The sequence below is a fragment of the Eptesicus fuscus genome, chromosome 10 (assembly GCF_027574615.1).
Source record: "Eptesicus fuscus isolate TK198812 chromosome 10, DD_ASM_mEF_20220401, whole genome shotgun sequence".
Lineage (NCBI taxonomy): Eukaryota > Metazoa > Chordata > Mammalia > Chiroptera > Vespertilionidae > Eptesicus > Eptesicus fuscus.
The window spans coordinates 25,139,319-25,151,968 of NC_072482.1; the positions used below are offsets into that span (position 1 = coordinate 25,139,319).

Genomic DNA, 12,650 nt, shown 5'->3' on the forward strand with positions numbered 1-12,650 from the left:
CTGATACAGAAACCCATATGATCCTGGCTTTTATTGGATATGTGAGCCTCTTGGTATCAGAATTTGTCCCAGTTGTAAAGAAATATAGATTATCACACTGCATATTGTCTGATAGTAGCTTTTAGGGAGATTTTTTAAAAATGCAACTTCTGACTTTATGCTTGTGGAAAATAATTTACATTTAATTTATAATAGAATTTTATTGATTGTGTTCTTATTTGGAATAACTGCAGGGAAAATCACCTGGGCCAACATAAGTCGGGTACCATTTACTAGGGGTTTAGTTGTGAAAGGAAACTAATTTCAATTTCAGCACTGACAGCTGTTGAGTGAATTTTCCTGTGATATCCTTCACAGCAGGAAATGATATATTGTAACTTCTGCTCCCCTGATTTCCTACAGACCCAACAAATGCAAACTGCAGGGATTGTGCTTTCTAAATGTCTGAATAGCCTAACTGGTGTGGGCTGATTGTTTTTTGTGTGTGTGTTTGTATTTTTTTTTTTAACATCCAAAGTGGGTAAAATTGTGATTGCAAAAATGGACATATGGGTGATACACAAAATCTTGTTTTCCTCCTCCTGAAATTGTTTTTCCATTTGTGCCATGATTACACCGGGCTTTATGTGGAAAGGTCGTATTGGAGTTCTTTCATAGAATGATGTAGGAGATTGCAGCTCATTTGAAAGATGCATTAGTTTACTTTTTAATGCTCCAAATAGATATGTTTCCTTTATGCAGAGATCAGTTTTGGTTTCTTGTGATACTTTCTTCACTGCTTTTTTAAAAATTTTATACTACTTTTTAAGATATGATAAACTATAGCCTGCCACATAGAAAGGAGTAAATAGTTTTAACCTCCCTAGGTTCAAGAGTACTAGGAAATTCTTGACAAAGAAAGGAAATAGGTTTTATATGTTATTGTTTAGGAGCCTCAGAGTCTGTTGCTCTGGAAGGTGGCAGAATGACACACCCCAGGAATGGGAGAGGAATTCCTTCCGGTCTGGCTCAGGGTCTTGCTGCCATCCACAGTCCTGTGCCACCTAGCATGGCTTCTTACAAATGACAGAGGAGTGGGCAATTGCAATTAGGTGTTGAGGCAGGCCAAGCAGCCTCAAAGATTCCCAAATAGAAATTTGTCACAGCTTTATTTTCCCCCAAAGAAACGATTCAGTTTACCTCCAAACTAATAAAAATTCAAGATTGCTTCTCTCATAGTATACGTGGCAAACTATGGCTCAGGTTTAAAACTCGATTCCCAAGTAAAATGCTGTGAAAGTAAGCATATTTGCAGTAGACTTGAGGCACTTTGTTTAGTGGTTCAATTGCAGCTTATATTCTCCTTGCAACTAGCAGAGCCTGATCTTAACTTGGCAGGCAGAAGTCAGGTGGTCAGTTGGCTATTCTACAGATATACCTAGTCCTTGAGAATCATTTGATTGTCTTGTGTCATTATGTCCTCTTCACTTTACAGCAGTGCGGTTCGGTAGAAACATAATGAGAACCACAAATGTGGGCCACATATGTAATTTTAAATTATTTAAGTAAAATTAATTTTAATCTTATTTAACTTCTTTCCAAAAGATCATTTTAAGATGTATTTGATATGAAAAAATCATTAATGAAATGTTTCACATTATTTTTTTTTTCATCCCAAGTCTTGGAAATCCAGTGTATGCTTTACAGTTATTGAATATCTGCATTCAGACTAAGCTATGTTTCAGGTGCTCAGTGGTCACAGTTGGCTAGTGGCTGCTGTATTGGACAGTGCAGCTCTACCAAATGGGGCTCCATTGAAATGGAGATGGAAATGGAGATTGAAATATTTGATGGTGAATGTTTGTACTTCGGAAACTTCCTGAGATTGTAAGTGTGGATAAAAGCTTTCCGGTCACCAGGTTATTCAGGGACACCTAAATCCTCCAACTTCAAGATTAAATCTTTTTATGTGATAGTATAAAGTAGGTCAGACAGAAATACATTTCCCCCATAATATTCAAGGAAAGAAACTGGTAAGTGTTAAGAATAAAGAAAAACAACCAAAACCTTTAAATGCAATAAATTTAGGCTTGGGTGATGATGATGATTGCAATTTGAGTGAAAAAATACTGTGATAAACTCGTTTACAGACATCTGCTTTGGTCCCCGAGACAACCCTTGGAGGGAGGTTCTTTAGATCCCCTTTCTAATCCTTGTTTGCCAGTGAGCACACTGAAGGAGATTTAGAGGTTTCTGCGAAGTCACACAGTGAGTGTGCCAACCCCTGACCAGCGGATTCTGAAACCTGTGCTCTCCATCACTTTCTCACTCCCTTATTCTGCCTTGCCTCCATGATTGCCTTGGGCCACTTGGACGTGGAAAAAATTATGCAAATGAAGAGAAGTTACCGCTGATCCCTGTGCTCCTTGTTTATTTCCTCACATTTTCCTCAGTAGTCAGAAAAGGAGATGATTGGAGAAGTAATCACCCTTGAAAAGCTGACCGGTGCCCTCTCATTTGTCAGTTACACCCTGTGGCATTTATGTCTCTGTAGAGGGGCTCGGGCTACCACTCTCGGAGCCCAGGTGTGATGATCCATCTGCTGAGGATCAGTGCCACAGCATGAAAAGGTTATTATTTTTTCTTAACCAGCTAATCTTGCTGTGAGACCCACAAATCCACTTGCTTATGATTTCTTCCCTTTGCTTTGAATTCTCAGTTGCTCAAAAACAATTCCCTGCCGCGGACCTAAGTGCTCCTATTGATATTGTGGGGCATTGAACAGGACTTACATTTCCGTCGTTTCTACAAAGACCAGGAGTAGCTCTGCCTTTCCCTGGTGATTCACAGATCAGACGTGTGCAGATATATCTGTTTCAGATTTACCTGTTCAGATGGCCACTGTGTTTTTATTCTGTAAATTAGATGTTTGTGTTGCAGTGTTTTGGGAAAATTCTGGTTCCCTGGGCCTGTGATGAATTACGCTTTCCTGTCTCAGTTATCCCTCAACCTCTTCACCCCTTCGGATTGATTGGATTGGATTTAAAATAGGATCGTTTTAATTTGATTACATAAACATGTTATGGATATTTTGAAAGTGTTCTTTTACTTTTGGTTTTTAATATATTGAAGCTGTTAGCCTTACCATTTTCTGTTTACTGTGATTTTTTTCCCCCCTGCATTTGAAACCTAGTTGTGCTTACCTCTTACTGTTTAATGAGCAAGATAATCTGGGAGGAAAAAGTTCCTGAGATGTGGCTGAGTTTTAATTAAGTTGCATGTAAGTTTATTGGACAAATGCTGCAGTAAGAAGATGCTTTTATATGTTCTGTGTATTCCTAGCTCTCTCAGAGTACGTTAGATAACTTAGGACCAGCTCTTCAAAATAAAAACAATCAAGGACAAAGACTGAGTTACTTCAGTGTCAGCAAAGGGTTCGTTATCCACAACTGCACAGTTCTGTTTTCTTAGAGACTATTATGCATACATTTACGTTTTTAAAGGCTTTAAACTTGACAAAGCCTCAAATTTTTATTAAAATGGCAGCTTAGCACTAGTTATTGCAAAAGGAGATAGGATTTAAAGTTTGCCTTTTATTTTACTGGTTTTTGTTTACAAACCTATCTTTCAGGACCTACCTATCCAATTTCAGAGTTTTCCCATTGCCGCTGCTTGTTTTTGTGATTTTTTTTTTTTTATACCACCTATCCCAACTTCTTCATCTATAAACTGTGCTTTAGAAATTTCCTTGGTTTTACTTTTCTCTTTCTACCTATCTGATATGTGCTAATAACTCTTTAGATTCTGAGAAAAATAGTCTTTTTTTATTATTCCAAAATTCCATCTCCTTATCACAGGCTTACCTTTACACCCCTACAACAACCTTAATAAACTCAAACCACTTACTTTTATGAACCTGGTCAACATTTAAGAACATTTAATGCATATAAAATTGTTAAACTACAATGATAAAATACTAAAACAAGCAGGCCTTTGACTTTTATGTGATCATCACATCCTACTTCCAAGCCTTCAAATTCAAATCATTTTCTGACTATAATCTCCTACTTTTCCACTTTACTCCCAGCTGCTCATTCTCACTGATTGTCATCTTATTTCAGCCTTCCCTGCTCATCCCCCAAGTCACCTCTCCTTTCTGGCTAAACAGGCTTCTCTATTCAGTCTCGGCTCTGGTGTCAGTCATTCCAAAGCATTCTAATTACAGTCTAGAATCCTGTAGCCTGTAGCTTTCGAAAGCATATAACTCTCTATTCAGTGCCATTTCATTGTTTAAGAACCTAATGCTGCACATTGCTCTGTCCGTCTCCCACCCTTCTTTTAGAAGCGACCTTATTCTCTGGGCTCCGGGACATGTGAACGTGCTATGGCACTCATCACATGTACTTCTGCATCATCTCTGGATTCTTCACTGCTCTGTGACTCTTCCTTGGTTACAAAGGTGCTTAATGATTGTATGCTGAGCGATTCAGGGGTCAAACAGGGACGCGTGAATACATTTTGGTTGGTTTTGTTGTTTTCTTGGTAATTAGGATCTGTTATATCCAGATAAGGACAGCAACTGGAGAAAAGTCTGTTATAGAGAGTCTGACAATCTGATGACTTTTATCGTGGGTTTTATGCATTTATAGCATTGTTGGAGTAGTGAAGGTGTTAATTTTACTGGTACAGTGTAATAATTATTACATTTTAGCAAAAGTACATTATAATCATTACATCCTAGTCTCTTCAGAGGGTATTCTAATGTAATTGACTACTCACTGAACACATCTTTATTTTCACTACTTTTCTGGCTTTTTGGTAACTTGAAAAAACTCTGTGTAACACTCACCCTTGGTGCCTTTCACCTGATACTCTGGAAAATAAAAGACAAATTATGCATAGAGACTTATGCATATATCACTGCAATCCATTACCACTGTATTTATGGATGAACAGACTGATGCATAGTTTGACTTGCCTGTTTTTTACTCATGGCTAATTAGTGGCTAAACTAAGAATTAAAATCATATCTTGTGTTTTTTTTTTTCAGTCTTCTTTGATTATTCCTCTTTATATTTGTCAAAATAGTGATTAATGACATAATTGGATTTTTGTGGCCCATTAAAATATGTTGGTCTGCTGTATTGAAAAAATGGAACTTGTGATACATCTCAATTTATTCTTTTTTGAAAGGCTAGAGGCAGGAAAACTTATATCCCCTGAATCCCTCTTTTTTTAAAAACTGTACATAAGTGACAATGAATGTTTCTCAAAATAACATTATTTAAAATGGACAGAAAACAGTATTTTCTGCTGGTCTTACATGTGTTTATATATCTATATTTGTATTTATCTCTCTATCCCTTGAACCAAGTAGAAATGATGTTGCTGTTAAAAATTACTCTTTCCATGTTTCCCCAATATAAGAAATGCTCATTCATAAAATAGATTTTTTTTTTTAAATCATGAAGATAAGACTGTATTTTGACAGTTCCTTGATGTAGCAGCTGCATTCATGCGGGAGCAGAGTGATGTAAAGCTGACACTGAGCTCTGCGTGTGGTAGGAAGTGCCTCACCCCCTGGGTACCTGTGAGGAGTCTCACTTAGTAACGTCCCTTGGCACCTCTGAGTAAAAGCCAAAGGTCCACTTTCGTGAGCTAATGTGAATTGTTCTTAAGGATTTTTATTCTTTTATGGCAGCATTACTTGTTCCTCTTCCCCCCCCTCCCCCTACCTTGATTGCTTTCCTTTCTTCATCTGTGGGCACTACTTTATTTAGGATCTCACCTTCTCTTGTCTGGAGTATTGCGGTATTCTGCCAACTGATTTTCTATTGCCCAGTCGCTCCCATTTCCAGTCTTTCCTCCATTCTGCTTGCTTTCTCAAATGTAAACTTGATTATGTGACTTCTTGCCTGAAAAATTTTTTCATGGTTCTTTAGTATGGGATACAATGTTTCCCATGACCTGTCTTTCTATGTTATATCCAAAAATTTCCCCCACCTAAGCCTCATCTATCCATAACTAGTTCAAAGATGAATGAAATAGTTGTGACGTACCAACTCTTCTGACCAAAACGTAAGTTATCCCTTCTGGTCATAAGTAAAGGAGAAGTCTGTTTTCTAATTCTGAAGCTTAACATCTTCATTTCTGTCATTTTCCCTCCCAGGGGCTCCATGCTTGTCCTCACTGGGTTGGCTGATGGCCATTTTCCTGTCTATTAATAATAATTTTAGAAATATGATGTCTATATAGTTTCCTTATATCCTCTTGGTAGTTATTTATATCCATTAAAGTCTTTGCACTAATCATTGCTACCATTCTGTTTCTTTTTTACTTTTCCCCCTTGGAATTTAGCCCTTTTGCATATTCTATCAAAGTATGGAGGAATAGGCATTTACACTACCATTCAGGCCAATGTTTGGGTTCTTTTTATATATCTCCTCTTTGTACTTAGTATACTACATTAATCTGGGCTGAGAGAAGCTTCCTTGTGCTAACCGCTAGCACTATTTACTCAATAATTATAGTCATGTTCATACATCGTTTTACCATTTTTAGAGGACTTTTATATTTCTTAATCAGTTGATCTGAACAGTCCTGTTAGAGGATTACAATCACTTTATAGGCTAAGAGGCTGAAGGTCATATGGGTCATTGGAGCGGCCCTGTACCTCCCAACTGGGTGGGGGCTCCTCTGTAGGATTGTGCTTCCTCCACCTTCCAGCCCGTTTTCTCTGTACTCATTGGTCAAGGCTGTCATTGCTCTGTGTACTGGAATATGATTTACTGATTTTAATTAGTACTTTGAATACATTATTTCACTTAATTTGCCGGCATTCCTGGCAGTGGGCATGCCTGGCATTATTAATGCCATTTTACAGATGAGGATAGCGCAAATCGGGACGGTCAAGAGACTCACCCCGGTTTGCCAGCTCGGGACTTAGAAAACAAAAACCGGGGCAGGTCTTCGGACACCGAGCCCACTGCTGTTTCCAGTGGCCATGCTGCCTCTTTGCTCCACTGTGAGATATATTGGAAACTGAAACACATTTTTATTTTTGGGATTTCATTGACACAATTATCTGGTTTTGCTCTATACTAAAGGGGGTCCTAATATATGGTGAGAGGAGATTTGACATTGGGTGGTGGGCACACAGTGCAATATACAGATCTTGTAACACAGAAACCCACACCTGAAACCTGTATGTTCATGTTGACCAATGTCACCCCAATAAATTAAATGGCAACTTTTGGTTTAACTAAGCATGAATTTTGTATGCCATGGAACCACTGTGATTAAAGGAATGGTTATAATTTAATGATACATTATCAGAAACTTACTACTAAAGAGATAAATATACCAGAGGCAAGAAGGTGCATTTCAGGTAAGGGATTATTCTATATCCCTCCTTGACATTCCACTCATCTTGCTCTCTGTAATTTTCAGGCCATTCTTAGCACATGGAAGGAGGACGATCGGGAGGGGAAATCTACACTCCTAATAGTCTCCTAGCCAGTGGCTACAGCATCCCCAGTAGTACTGTAGTTTTGCTTCATCATTCATTCCCATTGTTTAGTCAATACAATTGATTGATTGTAGGAACAACAGCCTTTCTACAGAGCCTCTTGAGTGTGTATATTTATACTGTTCCGCAGCAAGAATCTTTACTGACCTGGTAGAATGTGGAGGTCACAATGATGCTTTATTCCAGGTTTCCCCTTAGCTGTGGAGTCTGCATAGATCATGGTTTGATTGCGGTTTTCTGTGTAAGCCAGCAGCTGGTTTTCACTGTGTCAGTGTCTGAATGTCTGCTTCAGAGTCACTGTTTATGGAGTTAGGCATGGGTGTGATGCTATGTAAGGACATCAAAATTTACAAAAGTATATACATACCAAGTTAAAAATCCTAATTTATGAATAATATTACAGGGAAACTTGTTATGGTATGTGAAGAGGCAAAGAATCGGGAGTCAAAAGGTTTGAGTTCCTTACTGCACTGTGGGCTTCCTTTCTGATCTAACAAGTTTCTAACTCCTCTGAGCTTCCATTTCCTCATTTGTCAAATGTAAAATAAAAATGCTCTGTCAGGGCTGTGAGGATGTTATTTACAGGATATAGATAAGAACTCTGCACATCTAAAATGCCATATAGATGTTATTTATTTTAGTAAACAGTGATTACTATAGGTCAGGTCTTTTTAAATATATATTTTTTATTTTTCAATTACAGTTGACATAACAATATTATGTTATACACATAGTGATTAGACATTTACATACCTCATGAAGCGATCACCCCGATAAGTCTAGTACCCATCTGATACCATACATAATTACTACAATGTTACTGACTGTATTCCCTATGTGGTACTTGATGGAAAGTTATTTTGATTCAGACTGCCTATCAACACTGCAAAGCAGGCATTATTATCTCCATTCGACAGATAAGGAGCCAGGGATACAGAGTGTGTAAGGAACTGGCTGAGGGACTTACTAGTGCACAGTCCTGATTTAAGCTCCAGTTTCTCCTTTGCTGTGCTGACTGCTGTTAATTAAGGATCAGCAGTCGAGGTTTGAACTTTAACAATTTGCATTATGTTTCTAAGAATGGAAGTGGCATGCCAGACTGTCACTATAGTTTTGTACTGTTTTAGGGAAGTTACTACTTAAATGGATTCTACTAAATGCCTTTAAAACACTTAGCTATGTTTTTGCTAAGATTTATGTATAAAATGTTTTCTCATTCTGACTTAACATCAGCATAAAAAACTCCCTTTGATGGGATCTAAAATGTCTTACAAATCTTATCTTAATAATTTTTCTTTTTCTCTTCAGTCATTCCTACACTGGTCAAGATTACAGTACACTGGGCAGTGCTGGGAAGATTTCTTTGGATCAGATTGACTCGGTAAGCATTTTAAATTTAGATCTTTGTCAATGGAGGAAGCACAGGTTTTCTTCAACCAAAGATTATTTTGGGGTCGGAATACTGGGAGAGAATATTATTCCTTTGTCTGCCAATCATTTTAAAGAAATCCTATTTGCTATAAAAAGAATTTTTTAAATCATAAAAATACCAAAATTAATCAGGAAATTGTTTGTATTCTGATGAAAACAGGATTTAATTAATTAGTATAATGGGGAATTCTTTTATAGCTAAGTGGTGTTCGTGTATTTATATTTAAATAACATGTACATTTAGAAAAGAAGAAATGGAAAATACTAAATGTATCTGTTTGCTAGGCTTCTGTAACAAAATAACACAGACTGGGTGCATCAAACAACAGAAATTTATTTTCTCCTAGTTTTGGAGGCTAGAATTTCAAGATCAAGGTGTTAGCACATTTGATTTCTTGTGGGGCTCTTCTCACTGTGTTCCCACATAGTCTTTTCACTGTCTACCCATCCCTGCTGTCTTCTTCTTCTTAGGAATTGGACCAGGCCCCACACCCATGATCTCATTTAACTTTACCTTTTTAAAGGCCCCATATCCAAATACAGTCACATTCTGAGGTACTGGGGGTTAAGACTTTACCATGAATTTTGGGAGGATGAAATTTTTTCTATAAACGGCTCCCATCCTTGGGTTGCCACTAGATTACTGGCCAGCTCATTACAACTCCACTTTGTGGTTCCATTGTAGAATGAAAGAGTAGCATACTTTACTATAGTCTATAGGATTTCTCTTTAACACATAATTGATTTTCTACTTTATCCAAAAAATGAAAAATAAACCAGCCATAAATTATGATCAACACTGGCGGTTAATATGTCTAGACATAACAATAGAATTGCCCACCTTATACAGTTGATTTGAAATCTCTAACACTTCCTCCTGCCAAATGATTGTGTTTATGTTATGTGAATGGTTAGAAGTTCATTCTATTTATAATTCTATAATATTCATTCAAGCAAATGTGAAATTGGTTGGATACTGTAGGAAGATACAGAAATATAGTCATTAATTCATTTAGTGAGTATATATTGAGCCCATCAGTTAGATACCAGCCACTGTGATGTGGATACAGAGGTGAATAAAACAAGAAGAACCTCTCCCTTCATTGACCTTACTTGAGGGAGGTAGACAACATCCTATATAATAAAAGGCTAATATGCAAATTGTCCCCTTGGGAGTTCGACCACTTGCTATGATGTGCGCTGACCACCATGGGGCAGCACGGAATGAAGGAGGGCCCTGGTCGGCAGCCAGAAGGCCCCGATTGGCCCTAATCACCGGCCAGTCCTAGTTATCCTACCTGTGCACAAATTTTGTGCACTGGGCCTCTAGTAGTAAATAATAAGCAATATCATGATAAATTACATTAAGCGCTGTGATGGTCATTTCTGTCCGTGGGTCTGTGACAGATCCTGTGCTGGGTGATAGATATACCCTTATCTGGATCTCTTCCTAACTCGGGTCTTTAGCACAGCCCGCGGTGTTCTCCATGTCTTTTCTAAATGTTTCCTTTTGATTTCTAACTGAAATCTGGCTCCCTCAATGACACCATTGGTCCTCTAGCCTCTTTCAAGTAGAAGCTGCTTTTTTCTCCCGCGCCCTCTGTTAGGTTATGGGATGTGTCTTCCTTGGTCCACATCACCTCTTCCAAACTGTTTCTCTGCCTCCATTGTCAGAACTCCAACTCCTGTCAAGCCCTTGTGATCCTATTGTACCACCTTGTTACTTAACTGTTCTTGGCCTCCACAACACCCTTGTTGATAATTCACCCCATACCCTGGCCTTATAATCCCTTGCCTGCTCAATATCCACAATCATTTCTCTGCTTTTCCATTTCCATTTTTGGATTACTGCCAAAATCTCTTAAACATCCTTCCTGCCTCTGTACATTCTGTTTACTACATAACAGCCAGAGTTCTCTATGTTTATCAGGTCATGTCAGTCTTCTGGTCACAACCCTCTGTTGGGTTTCACCACATTTAGACTAAAATCCGAACTCATGATTATGGCCTGTAAAGCCATATGTACTTATCATTTCAATTTCGTCGTCTCCATTCTGGCTCACTCACTGTGCTCTGGCCATAGGGACCTCCTTGCTCTTTCTTGAGCAACCAAGATCATTCCTTCTCAGGACCTTTGCTTGCGTGTCCTTCACTGGAACAGTATTCTTGGACCTTTATTGGACTGGAATCCTACTTACGCTGTATGTCTTAGCTGCAGTGCCATCTCCTCAGAGGGGCTTCTCTGGCCACTCAAGTTGAAATACTCCTCTCCCATTTACATTTGACCCCATTATTCTACTTTATTTCCAGCGCTTTTGGAATCAGACATTATCTTTTTATTTTATTTTAATTATGTCTGTTTATTGCTTATCTCCTCCCATTTAGACTATAGCTTCTTTAATGATAGGGTGTTTGGTTCATTGCTGGTTGCCCAGGACTGTACACATAGTAGTATTCAATAGATATTTGGTGGTTAAATAAGTCATCAAGGAGTTGTGCCACAAGCTGTTGAAGTTGTACTGGGTCTTGCCAAATGGCTTGGTTTTGGCTAGATAGCATGGGGAGTGCCAAGACTATCCCAGACAGGGCTGGTGGAGTGAGAAAAGTGAGAAGGTACAAAACATGACTTGTGATCATGGGATAACACAGCTAGCGGGAGCAAAGTGTTCGTGATGGTACAGTATCAGACTGGGCCTTCTTGCCCCTCCCTGTCACAGTGCTTCCATGGCACTTGATTTATGCCCTTGTTGGAGTCCTCATTATGTAATTTGTTATATGGGTTTAACATATATAACATGGAATGTAATAGTGACTGCTTCCTTTTTTTAAGTGAATTACAGGGAAATTTATGTTTATTCACCTTCTTGTTACCTAAAACATCCAATAAGTATTTTTTGTGTGACATATAATTGAAAAGTAGTTCATTATAGACATTGAGGGAATCTTGCATGTTCGAACTAAGGATGTTGAATATTCATTGATGTTTTTGAACTAGAACAATAGTTAAGAAAAGTAATTTTGTAATAGTATGAAGGAACATAGAGATCTTTCCAGTAGTGCTGCCAAGGGAGGATAGAGAGAGACCTGACTGAACCAGGGATGGAAAATTCAGTTGTTACTATGAAAGGATGAAGAAACTGGTGGCCACTAGAGGGAGCAGCAACCTCAAGCTTAGTGAGTCCTGCTCCTGTTTACAGGTAAAGTTGAGCTTGCCAAGGAATACGTGAGGGGGTGAGAATTTGTCTTGAGAGGAGGCTATTTGAGGAAGTCAGAGAGAATGCATTTAAGACCATAAATGAAAAAAGTTGAATTGAAAGTGGGCAATGATAGTTTATGCTCGACACCAAAGGAAAGACTTATAATTTTCTTCTTTTAACTGTTGATTTCTTTAACACATTTTTTTTTTTTTTTTTTTTTTTTAGGATTTCTTTTGAGACCCATTTCTCTTATTTTTGTGTGCTACTTTGTATTTGGGTTATTTTAAAAGTTCATCTGTGATTCAGCCACTGTACTTTTGAACATTTATCCCAGGGAAATGAAATCTTATGTTCACACCAAAACCTGTACATTCATTTTATTTGAAATAGCCCCAAACAGTATGAAATAGCCCAAGTGAATGGTTAAACAAATTGTGGTTCATCCATACCGTGGAATATTACTCAGCAATAAAAAAGGAATGAGCTACTGATATCTGTGACAATTAAGATGAATT

The 12,650-nt window shown here is 38.1% G+C and overlaps 1 protein-coding gene across 1 annotated transcript in view; it reads left to right on the top strand.

Moving 5' to 3' along the window:
- The window catches only part of PRIM2 (DNA primase subunit 2), a 291,718-nt gene that overhangs the window by 183,013 nt on the left and 96,055 nt on the right, over window positions 1-12,650 (top strand). Inside the window, exon 9 of the mRNA XM_008138463.3 lies at window positions 8,816-8,888. Coding sequence (XP_008136685.2) covers window positions 8,816-8,888 — 73 coding nt within the window. The remainder of the gene's footprint in view (window positions 1-8,815; window positions 8,889-12,650) is intronic.